General features: G+C 38.7%; 1 protein-coding gene across 1 annotated transcript in view; it reads right to left on the bottom strand.

Moving 5' to 3' along the window:
• Positions 1-19,311, bottom strand: part of LOC106870060 (zinc finger protein 594) — a 99,236-nt gene that overhangs the window by 15,068 nt on the left and 64,857 nt on the right. Inside the window, exons 2-3 of the mRNA XM_014916028.1 lie at positions 9,586-9,647; positions 9,143-9,250 (exon numbers count right to left, since the gene is read on the bottom strand). Of these exons, the coding sequence (XP_014771514.1) occupies positions 9,143-9,250; positions 9,586-9,647 (170 nt within the window). The remainder of the gene's footprint in view (positions 1-9,142; positions 9,251-9,585; positions 9,648-19,311) is intronic.

Raw genomic sequence — 19,311 nt, 5'->3', positions numbered from 1 at the left:
GGTCTCTCACTCAACTGCACCCCACACATAATAATCAAGGGGGTTGCAGTCTGGGGAGTTAGGCGGCCAGATGTTAGGGGTGATGTGGTCACAGAAATTGTCTGACAGCCATGGCTGGGTTCTCCTGCTTGTGTGGCAGGGTGCAGAGTCCTGTTTCCAGACATAAGGTCTTCCAGCAGCCACCCTCTTGACCCGGGGCAGCACTACCTCCTCCAGGCATTTGATGTAGGCCTCTGTGTTGAGTCTGAGGCCATGTGGGAAGATGAATGGAGGCATAACGTCACCATCACTAGTGAGTACCATTCACAACCTGTCAATATCCTCCTGTTCATTAAACCAATTCAAACTCATCGTTAACTACCTTTAACTCTTGGCCATCTCATAGTCCAGGTAGGCCTATAAATAGCTATAAAGGCTTATAAATAGTTCAAAGGAAACTATTCCAGGTGAGGAATAATTCAATGTCAGTACAGTCCTGCAGTGAAGTGGAGAACTTCTGATCAACAAAGGTTATCCAAGTCATGTGGACACAAAAACTCCCAGTAGGAGCATTTGAAATTCAAAATCATAAAGAGAAAAGTTAGAAACAAAAGCCTCTTTATTGCAACCAAAGAAAGAAATGAATTGTACAAACAAAGAGACGGGTAATAATTAAATAATTATAATGATAATTATTTCTAATCTATAATTAATAATGTAATGGTTGTCGGTTGCACGGAGTTGGTTGGTCAGTTCAGCAGAGCAGAAGGCCTGGCAGTAGCAGCAGAAGGAGATGGTAAGTAAATAGCAGACCACTACTGTCTAGGAGGTGAAGAATTCTTTTCTCTTTCTGTCTGCCCCTCTCTCCCTCTCACTCTGTGTGTGTGTATGTGGTAAAGAAGAATTTGCTTTAGAAGCAGAAATAATTCATAAATGGTTGTCTCAGTATTAATTCCTAGAGCCATGTTAATATTGTCCTTTGTAACACAAGGCATTCTTTCTTTCTGTTCAGACTGTCAGTGAGCAGTTGGGCATCTGTGTATACATACGTGTGCGTGTGTGTATTACAATTGTATACACTTCATCAAGGATATAACCAGGGGGAGGAAGCAGTAAGTCCATTAGTGCCACTTCATCACGTAATACAACACTATATAAATACATGAGGTATACATAAATATTACCTGCAGACAAACACTTGTAAATCACTATGAAGTTTGATAAATTAGTTTACCTGTATGTGTGTGTGTGTGTGTGTGTGTTCACATAAAGGGTTTAGGTCTTAAAAGCCGACTTATCTTAATGGTGCCAACCAATGGAGCTTCAGCGATTTAAACACACCAGCATCGGTTGTCAAGCGATGGTGGGGGACAAACAGACACACAAATATGTGTGTGTGTGTGTGTGTGTGTGTGTGTGTGTGTGTATGTATATATTATATATATATACATATACATATATATATACATATATATATCTATATATATATACGAAAGAAGCCTGTCGTATGTGTGTGTATCTTTGTGTCTGTGTTTGTCCCCTCACCCCACAATCACCACCGCTTGACAACCAGTGTTGGTGAGTTTACATCCCTGTAACTTTGTGAAAGACGATCAACAGAACAAGTACCAGGCTTAAAAGACAAAAGAATAAGTCCTGGGGTTGATCCATACGACTAAAAATTCTACCGCTTGGTGCTCCAGTATGGCCACAGTCTAATGACTGAAACAAGCAAAACAGAAAAAATAACTGGAAACCGTCGTTCCAAAAAAAGTAAAATAGAAAGCCAGGGTAGAAATGACTCATAAAAAACAAAAAAAATAAATAAATAAACAAAAAATTGGGGAGCAAGGGTTCCATTCAAAAATGAAGGGAAACATTAATGATAGGAAGTGAAGAAAACATTAAACTGATCCAAGAGTAAGAAATTTATCACAATAAAATCTTATGAGACATGAAATAAAAATTTTTGAGTTACTCCAAAACCTGATACAACAGATCTTATTAAAGATACTGAAGAATTTTGTTGAAAACTTCAGTTATAGGAATTCTTTGTAAAGAAAGGTTATGAAGATCCATCACTTGTAGAAAAACAAAATCAGATTTAAATCTCTGACGAACAGGAATAAACACTTAGAGGAGTATGTAATAGGTTTGAAAAGAGGAGCATTCCAGAAAAATGGCATAAAATCAAATATGACAAAGAGGAAAATAGCAATGGAATGTCTATGGAAAGATTCTTTTAAAGTCCTTAAAGAAGTTGTAATAATGGATGAGACCCATTAAAAGGAAACGGTCTGAGAACAATTAAATGACCAGTATTTCTACAAAGAAAAATTTTTTAAAAACATATTGGAAAACAAACAATGAACAAAACTAGAAAATTATTGGACAAAACTGAAAGCAATTTGGTTGAAAATGAGTTGTGTTACCTAATTCTGAAGAAGAAAAAAAACAAGCAATTTTTAGGGATTACTGGAAATTCATAACAGCTTAGATCTTCATATACCACATGTAAAAATTCCCGAAACTAATTTCAAATTCCACTCAATTGTTAAAGGACAAACAACATGGGTATCAGATTGAAACCATCATGCAAATTGACTTTTAGTTTCATCAGAGAGGACATGGATTTTTAAATCACATTCCAGAAAGATAGTGATGATCCTGATTAGTGTTAATGTGACCAGCCCCTACACAAATGCCCCTTGTAAGCAGGAGAAATTCTCAAAACAATACATACAAGAAGGATTATGATTGGTGCTAAGATACAACTACTTTTTTGATAATCAATACTACCTTTAAATAAAAGGAACAGCAATGGCCACAGGAGTTGCACCAACATTTACAGCTCTAATGACGGGAATCATAGAAGAAAAATAATAGTTTTGATCAGCATTTCTAATCCTATTTACAAGGAAACTGGAAAAGATTCTTGGAAAAGTATTTTGAAACAGAAATAAGGAAGACCTTACAAGATTCTATGAATTTATCAATCCAATTCGGAATGGAATGGAAAAGGAACTTATTATTTCTGAATATTTTGATAATTAACTGCAAGAACATGGACACACACAATACTCAGACTTTAGGTCTTGCCATCCATTCCAGACAAAAAGAAATATGCCATGTCATACGAAACTAAGCCAGAAATTGTGATGACCACTACCAAATGTAATTACTACTATACAGATTACAGCATAGAAAATTTTGCCTTACAAATTTATTCTATCAGATCTGTATGTATTTACTATTTTTTAAAGATGTTTTCTTTATATAATTAATACTTTTCTGAATCTTGTGAATTTATCAAAGCATATTTCTTTAATTTTTAAATATCACACACACACACACACACACAAATAGTGGCTACTATAATGTCCACCTCTACACTAAACTTAAGTAAACTCTTGTTTCTCCTCCTCTCAACACTTTTACCGAGTCTCACCTTCCAAATCCTGTACTAAACCCTTCCCCAATCCTTCCTCTCCAGAACCCCATTCTCAGCAACAGAAACATCAACATCTACTATGCCTATCTCACCAGTTCTGGAGGAAGTGAAAACTGCATGGTTCACTGCCCTGTCATACCTGATAGGGACCTCAGAGTCCACGGTTCACTGTCCTGCTATGCCTCAGTGTATGGTTAATTGCCTTATCATGTCAAACAATCTTATATAATGAAACTGACAAAATATGTCAACCCTGATGAAACACACATTCAAAACCATTTCAGCCATAACCACTTCATCTTTCGCTAAAGCACAATTTACCTTAGACTTCAATTATCTTAGAATGTCCATTCTTTATTAGGATGGATGCAATTTGGCTGCTATTTCCAGCAAGTCAAACAACTCAGCAAAGAATCCCTCACAGAGTCATTCCTAATGTGTCTGGTCTTTATGGCCATCCCCCACCACAACAATGGATTGGAAACTTGGCCACACTTTCAAATATTTGGCAGGAATTACCTGAAATTTCTCCAGCCGTGTTTGCTTCTTTTATAGCGGTGTGACACATCTCCTGACCTTTTGCAGTAGATCCGTCTTTCCTCTCAGGCTGGAGAGATTCACATGCCTGATGTTCACCGTGAAGTTCTACAGGTCAATGACTGCAGAGAAGTAAAACTCACCTAAAAATAGACACTGGTGTAGAAATATTTAGCTCCAACCGAGCCATACAACAAGCGCTACTAGGATCAATATCTGAATCAGCCACTTACTTCTCTGCTATTATTCCTGCTTCTCCACACAAACTGAGTGACATTTTTCTTTAATGTCAGCTTCAGAAATCTTTCAATATTGTACAACAGTGTTATTCTCTTCATCAACCATGTATATTGACTGTTGTTCATTTAATGCAACACACACACACACACACACACACACACTAATATACTTCAAGAGATGTTGGAATCAAATTCTTTAATTATCTCCACATAAAGCAGAGGTGTCCACCTCATTTGGTTCTGCAAACAGGATAAAAGCATGCACAAGACCTTGCAGGGTGGATAGGGACAGTTATTCCTAAAAGCCCATTTTATAATGAAGATCAAAATACAAGGATAAAGGGGGTTGCTTTTCTGATGACTTGAATGACAAGGGAGTATCAGTAACCCAATGCAGAACAAATATCTTAGGTTTCACTCTCAAAGCACTCAGTTTTTAGCTTTCTGGCTGATATACACTGGTGGTGGCACGTTAGAAAATCATTTGAGCGAGGTCATTGCCAGTGCCACTGGACTGGCTCCCATACAGGTGGTACGTAAAAAACACCTTTTTGAGTGTGGCCATTGCCAGTACCGTGTGACTGGCCCTCGTGCTGGTGGCACGTAAAAGCACCCACTACACTCTCGGAGTGGTTGGCGTTAGGAAGGGCATCCAACTGTAAAAACTCTGCCAGATCAGATTGGAGCCTGGTGCAGCCATCTGGTTCACCAGTCCTCAGTCAAACCGTCCAACACATGCTAGCATGGAAAGCAGACATTAAACGATAATGATGATGATGATATATATATATATATATATATATATATATACACACATATAACAATAGAATCCAATACAGTTGCATCTCAACCAAGTTCCACTGACAAGGCATTGGTGAAGCCGAGTTTATAGTTAGAAAATACTTGGGTAAGGTACCATGCAGTGGGGGATTGAGCCTAGAACCACATGGCCACAAAGTGAACTTTGCAACCACACAGTCATCACGGCCACGCCTGACCCTATGCACTGTAAAAGCAGTCTGTTTAGCCTTGACTGAGTGAATATAAATGCAGACTGTTGTTATAATATGTAACAGCTTAGATAAATACAATAAATACACCATACACTGTATACATGAGACAAGAGAGAGGGAGGAGGAGGAGGTAAGAGAGTGAAATAGTTTTTGTACCCCCCCCTCTCTACATGTATATATATGTCTGGGTACACACACACACAGAGTCAATGAAGTATGTTTTGGGGATCAATTAACCTTTTTCTGATCTTAGTCATTGGACTGTGGCCAGCTGGGGCACCGGCCTGAGAGATTTTAGTCAAACAAATCAATCCCTGCCTTTATTTTCTTACATCTGCTACTAATTTACTCTATCAGTCTCTTCTGCCAAACCTATAAGTTATGGGGACAGAAACAAACCAACACCAGTTGTCAAGTGGTGGAGAGGACAAATACAGACACACAGACATGCGTGTGTGTGTAATGTTTCCATCTACTAAAATTCACTGATAAAGCTTTGATCAGCCCAGGGTTATAGAAGAAGAGACTTCCCCAAGGTGCCACGCAAAGGAACTGAACTCAGAACCATGTGGTTGTTAAGTGAACTGGTTAACCCCACAGCTGTGCTCATGAGAAATAGCAGCCAAACTCCCCCAACCTTACAGAAAGAGAGTCAACCAACCTTACCCACTTATATAAAAGGGGGAGACACAGGATAATATAGTAATGCTTAGAAACACAAAAAAAAAAATGGCCACAGCTGGTATGATTTTCATCATAATGCCACCAGTTCAACAACAATAACCTTAATATACTTTTATAGTGTTTGTAAGCTCAGAGAGAGGGGGGGGGAGCATGATATCTGCTTTTATACATAAATCCATGTATATTGCTTTAAGATACATGGCGTATTTTATAAATATGCCTGTTCAAGTACCATAAAGGCATGAAACTAATAGTAGCTCTTTCAGTTGTGTATTTAAATTTTTATACTCTGCTGAGTGGTTGGTGTTAGGAAGGGCAGTCACAGAAGTCTGGTGCAGGCTTCTGCCTGGCCGGATCTTGTGAAACCATCCAACCCATGCCAGCATGGATGGCGGATGTTAAACGATGATGATGATGATGATATATATCATAGTATTACAGTCTCAACCAGACTTATTGGATGCTGTTAATCACCACTAGTCACAATGAGCTTCACATCGTTTTAACTAGTGAAAGATAACAACAGACTGGGTAGAAGGGCAGGCCTGTGTCTCTGTGTGCATGTGCGTGTGTGAGAGAGAAAGAGAGAGTTATAATTATATGACGTTCAGGCAACTCGCTTGAAGATTTTGTGTGCCTACATATCTCATAAAGCATATGCATACACTTGTACTTTGATTTATATTAAAGAATAAAGATATTGTGAGTTGGAATGAGAGTCGGTATAGTTTTGCTGACTCCGACTCCAGCTACCCCTTAACTGTTTCCAACTCTGACTCCACAGCCCTGCTACAATGTGTTGAAGCCATTCCTGATTTCAGGAATGAATGCCAAAAGACTTAAGGGCCGGAACCAAGCTCCATATCTGCTTTGAGAGTTGTAAGCTACATCTTCAACTGACCACCTCTCCCTGCTTATGCCAACCAGGAGGGTGGGGTTGCAGGTGGGGGATCTGGTGCTATTGCCCACCATATGAGTTCATCATGGGGGCACCGCAATGCACGACCAAACCACCATAGTCTCCTCACCAGAACAGCTCCCTCTAGAGGTGAGAGACTGCAGCAAAAGCATAAACAACTATTTTACAGCTGGAAACCACTGACGTAAGTTTCCCAAATAAAATCATGAAACTTCAGACTTTGGCAACGGAGGTCCATGATCAAAGATGCCTGTAGACATGGCACGTGAAGAGAGAGAGAAGTGTGTGTCTCTATGTGTGTACTACATATATATATACACATATACACACATACATATATATAGTCTTCATGGATGACAGTGGTGGTTGGCAAGTGATCAAAGGTGATTAATCTCATTTAAATATATGTGCATAAATACACACATACACTGTATATAAACAATACAAACAGCTATAGTGAATCATAGTTGCAAGCAATGTGGACATACTTACAGCTGACAGACTGTAAAAACGAAAATAAACCGGGACCCTTCCTTCCACACACACACACACACACACACACCCGTTAGCTTTGTTACTACCGACCGACACAAACAAGTCTATTCCTGTGCATTACTCGGGATATAAAACTTAATGTGAGAACCCAAGAGGGACCATGGTAAATAAAGACACAACTGATAGCTCTGCGATAAACTGGACATGTACACAAACACACACATCATCATCATTTTAACGTTTTAGCATTTAAACTGGCCGTATCAGGCCAAAATATGCTCCCCGTTTTAAGCCATGCTGCCTGTGCTTATATGTTAATGAAATCAATAGTGGAAAGTTAATGTTATTTTCTATGTAGGTCCTCAAGAAGCCAAATATGAGGTGAGAGAAGAACATTACAAATCAATGACTAATAATTTCATTTCTTCATATGTACGCCTTTATCATCCTCCCTAGATATGTTTCAGTACTATTCTGACCTCTTCAGCAAAAGACCATCTTCACCATAGTAGCTGAAAATAGTGTTTGTTGAGAGACAGCTACTGAGGTGTAGGACCAACTTTCACTACTAATAGCTTTACAGCCAAGGTACATAATCCCAGTTTCCTCAACCAACCAAGGGAAAAACAAAAGCCATTTCAGTTGTTAAGCAACCTTTTTGTCTGTGTTTTGGTCCTAATAGTAAATATCTAAATTTGCAGATGCATCAAACCCATGGATTACATGTAAAAATCTCATTTACATCTTTTATCATTTGTTTCAGTCATTAGACTACAGCCATGTTGGGACACCACCTTGAATTTTTGCTTCTAGTCGAACAAATTAGTCTCAGGCCTTATTTTTTTAAGCCTATCGGCCTCTTTGGCCAAACTACTAAGTTACGGGGACATAAACACACCGACACTGGTTGTCAAGCAGTGGTGGGGGACAAACACACACAAGGGCTTCTTTCTGTTTCCCTCTGCCAAATCCACTCACAAGGCTTTGGTCGGCCTGAGGCTTTAGTAGAAGACACTTGCCCAAGGTGCCATGCAGTGGGACTGAACCCAGAACCATGTGGTTGGTAAGCAAGCTACTTACCACAGAGCTATACAGGACAAGAAAATATTAATCATGTCTGCAACACAGTTAATTATATAACATTAATGATGTTATATTAATTAAATATTGATCTTGGCACAAGGCCAACAATTTTAGGGGAAGGGGTTAATTAGAGTACACTGACCCCCAGTGCTCAACTGCTTTCTTATCGACCCTAGCGACATTTGAACTTAGAATGTCCAAGTCAGACGAAATGCCGCAAAGCATTTTGCCCAACACAGTAACAATTCTGCCAGCTCACCGCCCGAATAATTAAGATCTTCAAAAATTAACATTGAAGAGAAAATAAATCCAGCAGAAGCAGAATTAATCCTAAACACAACTCTCCCCCACTCTGCACTGGAATCCCCCAATTTAGCCCCCCTTGGAATTCTGAAATTCCTCTCAAGTTAAAACTTGCTGATCAAAACCAGTGATGCATAATATGATCCAAGTGGTCCATTCCACAGTTTTTTTTTGGTGTGGGGGGACCTATAACAAGATTTTTGTCCTACTGTCCACTCTGAAATGCTTGGTGTTAGAAAGGACATAGTCATAGATACGATGCTAAGAGTGAAACACACAAGCAAGATGTAGTCCTCAAACCCATTTAGATCAGAAGTGCCAACAAATATGTGCTGACACTAACCACAGCACCATGTCTAACCCATGCCAGCATGGAATGCAGATGTAAAACGATGATGATGATATTTTGGATTTTTAAAGGGCGAACCATAAGGTTTACTTCATGAATTTTGTGGATGACCTTCTGAAAAGAATTGAGGGGTGCAAATGGGAAAATGAACATTAAAATGATGACAATGACAAGGGTTTCTTCACTCGGTAAACCAAGCTGTCAGGGGAAATCATCAAAAATGGCATTTTTACACTGACGGTGCCACCTCTCACACAGCATCAAATATGAACAATGCACCTGATTAAAAGCTTTATGGTTCTAATCAGAGACACAACTATAAATAGCTCTATCTTTTAGAGTTCTAATTACTAATCTCTGTATTAAACGCATTTATCACTGTTGCACCACAAAGCTTATCATGTGTGTGTGTGTGTGTGTCCCCACCTTGACATCACGTGAAAATGACAATTGTAAACATCACCATCATACAAGCGATGTTGTTTTATTTCCAGCCTCCTGGGAAAAACCCATCTGCCATGCAGAAATATTACCTTGCTTGGAAACGGGTGAGCATTGGCAACAAGGACATCTGGCGATAGGAAATTTGTCTGATCTGGCCATAGAAAATTGGACCCATAAAAGTATGGAAAAATGGACATTAAAACAATGATGATGATGATGTAACAAAAGCACCCTCCTGCTCCTCTCTCCCCCCACTATCATTTGTACCACAACCCATTGTCATTCTTTAACCATTGACAAGTCACAACTCTCTCACACTACACCACAACTGTCATCTGTGAACATAAGCGAAGCGTTTGATATCCAACCACTTCTACTCAACTGATGAGCTCAGCAGGAAGGAACTGCAGATACAATATCCCTGCATATCTCACGTCTGTTTTCATTCCTCCACTTCATATCTTCTCTAGAATAACTATAGCTTAACCATTTTCTCACACCGTCTCCGACGAAGGGATATATTGAATATTCTGGAAACAGCTTTAAGACCTTTATAAATGTTCTGAAATCTTTCACAGCCTTGGATTTTTATCTCGTTCTGTTAATTATATATATATATATATATATATATATATATATATACAATGGGCTTCTTCCAGGTTCCATCTACCGAATCCACTCTTAAGGCTTTGGCTGACCTGAGGATATAGTAGAAGACTTGCCCAAGGAGCCATGCAGTGGGACTGAACCTGGAACCATGTGGTTGGGAAGTAAGGTTCTTACCCCATAGCCACTCCTGTGCCTATATACATATAGCTGCTAGAATAATAGCCTGGCCAAAGTTCAGAGAGCTGCTACGTCTGCGGGTAACAAAGGACCTCTCACTCAGAGTAAAAAGTAAACTGTATGATGCCTGTGTGCGACAGCCATGCTACATGGCAGTGAAACATGGGCCATGACTGCTGAGGACATGTGTAAGCTTGCAAGGAATGAAGCTAGTTTGCTCCAATGGATGTGTAATGCCAGTGTGCATACACAACAGAGTGTAAGTGCTCTGAGAGAAAAGTTGGACATAAGAAGCATCAGATGTGGTGGTCATGTGTTGCATATGGATGGGGACAGCTGTGTGAAGAACTGTCACATCCTAGTAGTAGAGGGAACCTGTGGAAGAGGTAAACCCAGGGAGACCTGGAATGAGGTAGTGAAGCATGACCTTCGAACGTTGGGCCTCACAGAAGTTATGACAAGTGACTGAGACCTTTGGAGATATGCTATGCTTGAGAAGAGCCGGCATGCCAAGTGAGACAATAACCGAGACCTATGCCAGTGCAGCATAACCGACCCATTTAAGAGCACCCTTCAATCATTGGGCAATGAACTGTGCTTGAGAAGACCTGTTGAGTCAAGTGAAGTCATTGTTGTGGCCGATGAGAGTACCACCAGACTGGTTCCTGCGTCACTGGCATGTAAAAAGCACCATTCAAGTGTGGTTGATGCCAGTGCGGGTAGCATGTAAAAATCGTCCACTACATTCTGAGAGTGGTTGGTGTTAAGAAGGGTATCCAGCTGTAGAAATCTTGCCAGATCAGATTGGAGCCTGGTACAGCCTCCTGGCTTACCAGTCCTCAGTCAAATCGTCCAACCCATGCCAGCATGGAAAGCAGACATTAAACGACAACAATGACGATGATATATATATATATATATAAATATCTTTTATCTTTTACTTGTTTCAATCACTAGACTGTGGCCAAGCTGGGGCATCACCTTCAAAAATTTTAATTGAATGAACCGATCCCAGTACTTTTTTAAAACTTGACACTTATTTTAAGGGTCTCTTTTGCTGAGCCACTAAGTTACAGGAATATATATACATTCCAACACTAGTTGCATCTGTCACTGGATTGGGGGCCATACTAGAGCACCACTGCACCATCTCAAATGGTTTAGTCAATCAAATTGATTCCAATGCTTATTGCTCTCTTTCTGTCAAACCACTAAGTCATCAGACATAAACAAAGCCACCACTTAACAAGCAATTTGTCAAACAGTGATAAACACACACACGTGTGTGTGTGTGTGTGTACATGTAGTATGTAAGTGCTTCTTCTAGCTGCTCTTTCAACATAACAACCAACTGAATCCACACTTAGGGTTATAAACACACTCAGTGTTGGATATCATATTTCCTGACATTGACAAATGCAATCTGGTACATTTAACTTAGTAAGTCATTCATCACTACTTCGACAGAATAGTAAAAGCTATGCTTTGCTGATGAGGTCAGAATACCACAGAAATCTGTCCAAAGTTATCTCCTATCTTCTTCTTTAGATGTCGTATCCAGAATGTAGGGCATAGGCAATCCTGTCCGACCACAAGTTATTTTACTAAATTCTTTATTATATTTAAAATTAATTGAAAGAAACAGAGAGTGTCTCAACAGAAATATAGCAAAAGAAAGGGTTAAGAGTTGATGTGTGGAAAGAAGTCTGCTTCCAAACCACAAAGTACCAGGCCAACTGCTTGGCACCTTGGGCAAGTGTCTTCTGCTATAGCCTTGTGAGTGGATTTGGTAGACGGAAACTCAAAGAAGCCCATCATGTGTGTGTATGTCTTTGTGCCTCCATTTGTCCCCCACCACAGCTTGACAACTAGTGTTGGTGCCTTTATGTTTCCATAACTTAGTGGTTTGGTAACAGAGAAATACTGGGGCCAATCTGTTTGAGTGAAATCCACAGCAGTAACCCTGCATGGCTGCAGTCTACGGTTCAACTCCTGAGACGCAAACGATATATAGAATTATATAGGCCTAATCCTGGATGATCCAGTATCCAGCTTTAGGACTGAACATTATATCAATCACCAAACTGGATGTCCCAGGATGGTTCTAAAGACACCATCCTCTCCATTTAGAGTAAGAATCCAATACTGTTAGGGTTTGAAGAACCACAAAATTTCACTACCTTCCCAAAAAGGCCTTGGAGATGTTGGAGGTGTAGATGTGGATGGGTTCCATAAACATTTAGACAAATTTTTATCTGTCGTGCCAGATGGACCCACATCACACAATGAAACACAAAGAAGGACAGCTTTGTGTGACTCACAACCTCACCAGGACCAATTCCAGAGGGGAGACAGGGGCCAGAAAATGAGGCTAAAATAGACAAGCATTAACAGTAATAGTGGTGCCCCAGCATGGCTGTACTCTCTGCATGAGAACAATCAAAAGAGAAACAATATATAACTGCAAACACACACACACATATATATACATACATACAAACACAGACACACCCACACATACAAATTTCTTTATTAATATATTAATAAGAAGGCAAAAAATTATTCATTGTTCTAAACAAGCCAGGATCCATAAAATGTTTACATAAGGAGGGTGTTGATCAATAGGTCTATATATAACAAGTTATAAAAACACTGGACTTTCTGTATGTTTATAAGCATGTGATGTGAGTGTCATTTCACCTATCTATCTATGTATATATATATATATATATATATATATATATATATATATATATATGTATGTATGTATACATGTATTCACACAGAGGAAAAATATATATTTATGCATACATAAATATATATATTTGTATGTATGAATAAATATATACATTTACATATAAATTTATATATGCGTGTGTCTGTGTATATATAAATGCATAAATATACATACACACATATATATGAATGTATGCATATATATTTGTATGTATGAATATATATATATATATATATATATATATACACATTTACATCCAAATATATGTGTTCAAGTAGGACATCCATTGCCCCAAGCTATAAACCCAGCTTCTTTAGGATTATAAAGAAAAATAACAATAATCGAACAAGTCTGGCAGAAATCGTTGCTGAGAAGGTGTGAAAGAAATGGAATTTCACACATTTTTCAAATTGGAATTTATTGAAAACCACATTTCATATTCTTTGACATTCATACATATACAGAAATGTGTGTGTGTGTGTGTGTATAGATCTGCTTTTGTGGTTTTAGAAAAATCTATAAACTTATGCACACATATAACTTAGCTTTAATATTAAATTACAATTCTATAGTGATATGCGTACTTCTCATATGTGTGGATGGGTAGGTAGATAGATAGATAGATAGATATGTATGTATATATACGAGTTTATATAGAAATACAAGTTTTATATGTAGAAGAGTTTATATATGTACGTATACATGCGAGTAGATAGATAGATAGATAGATAGACAAGCAGGCAGGCAGACAGACTTTTAAGATTAGAAATACCAAACAAAAGCAGTACTCAATACATGTGACGGAACTGATTTGTGTACAGTGGATGTCGTTCGCTCGATGTGAAACTCTGAGTAAGCTAAGACAGCGAATCTGAATTTATACACACAAACACGTACAAATCGTAATTGCTTCCGGCATAATCAAACGCGCGTGAATAAACATATATTTATACATTTACACCTACATCTACTCACACACAAATACCATTATCTCCTGTTTTACCGAACGAACCGGATTTTCTATTATATAACCACGACACTCGTACAATTATTCATACATAATCTATGTCCGTGTTTATACACACACACACACACACACACAGTGGCAGTTATTCCTTGTATATAAAATTTACACCTCTTCAGTGATAGATAGAGGGATATAATGTATATGCGTACGTGCGTGTATATATATATAGTCGGCATAATATACACATGCTCGCCTATGTTTCTGTTTATATATGTACGTGAATATATATATATATATATATATATATGAGAGACAGAGAGATACAAACATATATCATAATTAGGCCAGCGGTTTTGAGGGGAAATAAGTTGGTCAATTACACTGACCGCCAATATCTGACGAGAGGCAGTTTATTTCATCCGGACCTGAAAGGATGGAATCTAAAGCTGACCTTGGCAAGATTTGAACTCAAACCGTTAAAGAGCCGGAATATCGCAAAGCATTTTCCCTCCGTTGCCCACACGATTCTGCCAGCTCACCGCCCTAAATATTATATATATATATATATGTATATGAGTGTATGTATGAATGCACGTATAATACATATTATCAAACGGGTATATATACTCATGTCTATTTCTCTTTCCCTATATATATATATATATATATTATCTATTATATATATATAATATTACTCGTGTATTTCCGATATATATATATGTGTGTATATATATACACAGTGTGACCAACACTCCTGTCGCTAGCTTCTTCCCAAGTTCGTCCAAGACCCGTAGTTTTATTTTAATAAACTCGAAATTCTTGAGTATTATGACAATCCTCGCCAGAAACAGTTAAACCCAGCTGTTTCTAATCCAACGACCCCGTTTATCTAAGACATCGTTAAAAGAGTTTGAATTACCCAATAAACACACACATCGGTGTGTATATATATAAATATATATATATTAATACTAATAATAGTAATGTTCATAAATGAAAACTAGTTTGAAGCCCGAAATATGAAATGTTGGCAAAAATAGCTACATCCGGTATAATTCACATCCTTTTTCTTAGGTTCTTTGGCAGTGCGGAGTAATTCAGCGGGCGGCCACGAAATGGGGGATCAGTTTCCTTATATAAGTATTACTAAAAATGAACCCCGTCTTTGTGGCTACTTCCAAAAAAGAGGTGGAGTTGTGTCAATTTTTTTTTTTTTCGTAAATTTTTTTTAAAGTTTGAAGTTGTTTAGGCTTTGTTATTGATGTAATTGGTGATGTTTAAGCATGAAATATACGGGAAATGTAGGCTGAAATAAAATTTAAAATCAAAATCGAATTGTAAATTCGGAAATCGGAGGTTTTTCGACTTTCGAACAAGTGAGACGAGACGAAGGGTTGGGTTAATCAACACAAAATAGGAGCGTGGGAGAAATATCGACACCGCTTGACCAATTAGGAAATATAATTAACGATATATGTGATACAGTGAATATTTTAGAACGAAATAAATTTGAAAAGAGCGCTTTTTAAGTACTTACTTTGGACATTCAACATGAGAGAGTTAAGCCAAACGATTCCATAACCCAAATAACTGAAGGGGAGTGTAAACACTGAAGGGAGATAACCACGCTCCACTTCCGTTCGTCTGTGTGTCGCAGTTATACAGTGGCTATGAGGATTACCTCCCTTGAACATTTCCTATTTTCTCCTGGCGATATTTTAAGGGTTTATGACGTATGGAAACGATAGGGGATCCACGTTATTCAGTTCCCTAACTCTCTCGCTCTCTTATTCTCTTTGTTTTTGTTTTTTTCCCGACTTTGCGATTATAGAAACCTTATGATAAGACTATAGGCGTTTTATTTCCGTGGCCTTATTGTAATGCTTCCGTACCCGCATTTATCCTCTGTTAGATGTTGCCACACCCTTATAAAGTTGGTAGCCTTGTTAATTACCCCTTCTCCCCCCACCCACCTCTCTAGATTGTTCTCGACACGGCGAAAACAAAGTTGTTGCCCTTGACACCAGGGAACTTCTTGGACAGTGTGTACATGGAAATCTTCCGGCAAAATGACTCGCTGGCCTATGGGCTTCAATCTGATACTTATTAAATGAGATGGATCCGAAGGTTTCTGCTATATAACATTCGTTCTCTTATTACACGAGACTCCCCCTCTCTCTCTCTCTCTCTCTCTCTCTCTCTCTCTTTCCCCTGTCTGCTCGGAAGTGTTTCAGGACACAATTATTTCTCATACATTCTATATTATCCCCGTATTCACGTACGAATACTTCCCTACCGATGCTATAACCATTCACCCACCATCGACCACTGGACATGCATGTTGGACAGGCAGCATAAATATATTCCGAAATTTTCTCATTTAACTGTACAGGACCGCAGAAACTTCACATAGGCAGAAATGGAACTTCTACTTCACATATACAGGAATGGAACTTGCTAGAAATGACAGCTGAATCTCCTTCAAATCACACCCACCTACGTGAAGAAGGGAAATATTGAATCCGCTAAAAAGACAGAATGGTTATAACTGGAATGCCTTTAATCATGAGATTAGAAATATCACTACATCCTTATTGTTTATGTTGTACCTTCAAATTTTATAGAAATTTTAGGCCATAGAATACCAAATGGATCTTCATTAGGTTCGCATATGGTCCAGAATGGTTGGCATTCTCTTATTTTGGAGCCACAGAATACTTTACCCCTCCACAATTGCCGACTTAATACAAGAACCAAACATGCTCGCAGTCTGAGATGGAAGAAGGATTCCATCTGTATCAACTTGTACGAGTCTAAGATTTTGAAGGATCCTTCTCAATTTGGTTTGAGACAACAAAAAAAAAAAAGGAAACTTCAGTAAAAACATCAGTTCAGTTTTTATAAATTGTTGTGCCGGTGCCATGTAAGAAACAGCCTGGGCGTCCAGCCTGTAGAAACCAAGTCAAAACAGACAATGGACCCTGGTGCAGCTCTCTGGGTAGCCAGCTCCCGTCAAACCGTCCGACTCATGCCAGCATGGAAAATAGAAGTCAGATGATGATGATGATGTTCTATTACATGATGACCACTAAATACATTAATGTATAAGCCCAGGTCCATATTCACATGTAATTACATCATGAAGGTTGTATGTATAATAAACTCAAAACGCAGGGCCATTATAACATGTAAGTGCATCAGGATACCCATGAGTTGGAGTCATTTGATTTCAACATGTTATAAGCACATCATGAACACTACATGTGCATGTATAAACTCAATCCAAATTTATTTTAACAGTATTACATAGCCCCAGAAGATACAATACACTGGCATTCCTACATGTTTGTCATGGCAAGGAGAGGGTAGTATAAGGCCCCTAGACTTGTGGGGCTCTTTGGCAACTGTCTAATGTGCTTGTAATCTCAGACAGCACTGCTATTACCCATATATAAGTCATGTGTAGCACTAAATACTAAAATACTTGGTAAGTAGTTTGAAGCAGGGCTTTGGAGGGTGGGGTTACATTTCACATCTGTCCTGCTCTACAACCAGTGAAAATGGGGGTGGGGATCTATATATCAATGCACACACACACACACATTCCTGCAATTCATTGAGTTCAAATCAGAGATTCTCTTCACTGATTCTCAGCCATTTCTTACCTACAGATCCCTTTGGTTTCTATGTTACTGGACCCCTAAAATCATTCAACATTAAAGGAAAGAAAAATCCTATTTTATTTTTATAGTGAAATATTATCGTATTTTTGTGTATTACAGAAATATGATCAATTTATTGCACCTAAATTTTAACAACAAAACCTGGTACAGGACCCTAAGGGTCATATTGACCCTGGTTGAAAACCACTGCTTTATATGATTGCCTGACTTGACAGAAATAGCAACTAAATTTCCCTCAAATTATACCTGCAATCTTAAAAAAAAAACAAGACACATTAGAGAACAAAAACAAATAAAAAAACACAGGATGATCTCAAGACTGTCGTGGTTTTGATCATAAGATGTGGATTGGAGCTAACCTAGGGTTAAATAACAACACCAGATCTTTGAGTTGTTGAGTCAGCACTGAAGACTTTATCTCCAGGTAGTCTGCACAAGAGTAATTCAGCTTGGCAGAGACCTCTCCCCCCACCTCCTCCAGTATTCCTCTCTTAGTTATAGATACTACCTGGCTTCCATGGGGTATAAGCATCCAAGAGTACAGTCCTCCCTCTTAACTGGGATAGCTTTCAAGACATACCTTCTTTCTCTCTCTCTCTCTCTCTCTGTCTCCTTCTCACTCTCTCTCTTCCCCTCTCTGTCTCTCCCACATACACTAGGTCTCTCTATCGACTTAATCTCTGGGTTTTCATTTGGCTAAACTCTTCTAACCCCCTTTCTCCCTCTATACAGACATACAAACATACATATATGCATACAGACTCATGCACACATATGTATGTGTGTCTGTGTTTGTCCCTCACCACCATCACTTGACAACTGATGTTGGTGTGTTTACGCCCCTGTAACTTGGCGGTTCAGCAAAAGAGACCGACAGAATAAGTACTTGGCTTACAAAGAATTAGTCCTGGGGTCGATTTGTTCGACTACAGGCAGTGCTCCAGCATGGCTGCAGTCAAATGACTGAAACACGTAAAGAAAGGTGTAACACAGAAGAGATAATTCGGTGGGGAATGAGGGACGGAGGCAGGAATGAACGTTGTGGCATGTGGACGTAAGGAACAACATTATTGAATGAAGAATGGCTAACAAGGGGAATGGTTCTGTGGAAAGGATGAGTGCCACTGAGTCTCAGGCTGCTGAGCATGAAGGAGTTGTTGTTGTTACTGCGCCACATCATGATGCTCCAATGTTTAGGCCCGGATCTCGTGAAGTTCAAGAAATCCCCATTAGGAAGAAGCTAACGAACACAGAGACACACATGCACAAAAAAGGTTCATATACACGTCTGTATACGCACATGCACAAGAAAAATGCAGGGTGAAAGGTAAAATACAGAAAAAAATGTGTAAAAAAAAATATAAAGCAATAAAAATGTATCTTTATAAATATGTACAAAAAATATATAAGATATATATATATAAAGTATAGAGAGATAAAAAGCTTGTATGTGGACACAATATAGGGCTTTCCTATAAGTAGGTTATCTCCCTTGGCTAGGCGGCGCTCCATGTAGACAATTAAACTTCCGGAGGCTACCCACGCCATTGTTATTGTTTTACGTCTTATCATGTGTTATGTTTCCCTCGGGTGACTCGCAGAGATAACACAACGAGTTATACAATTTAATTATTACATTTAT

This window comes from Octopus bimaculoides, chromosome 14, assembly GCF_001194135.2.
Source record: "Octopus bimaculoides isolate UCB-OBI-ISO-001 chromosome 14, ASM119413v2, whole genome shotgun sequence".
Lineage (NCBI taxonomy): Eukaryota > Metazoa > Mollusca > Cephalopoda > Octopoda > Octopodidae > Octopus > Octopus bimaculoides.
Note: the sequence above shows the minus strand (reverse complement) of the source record. Positions and strands in the feature narration are given on the sequence as shown.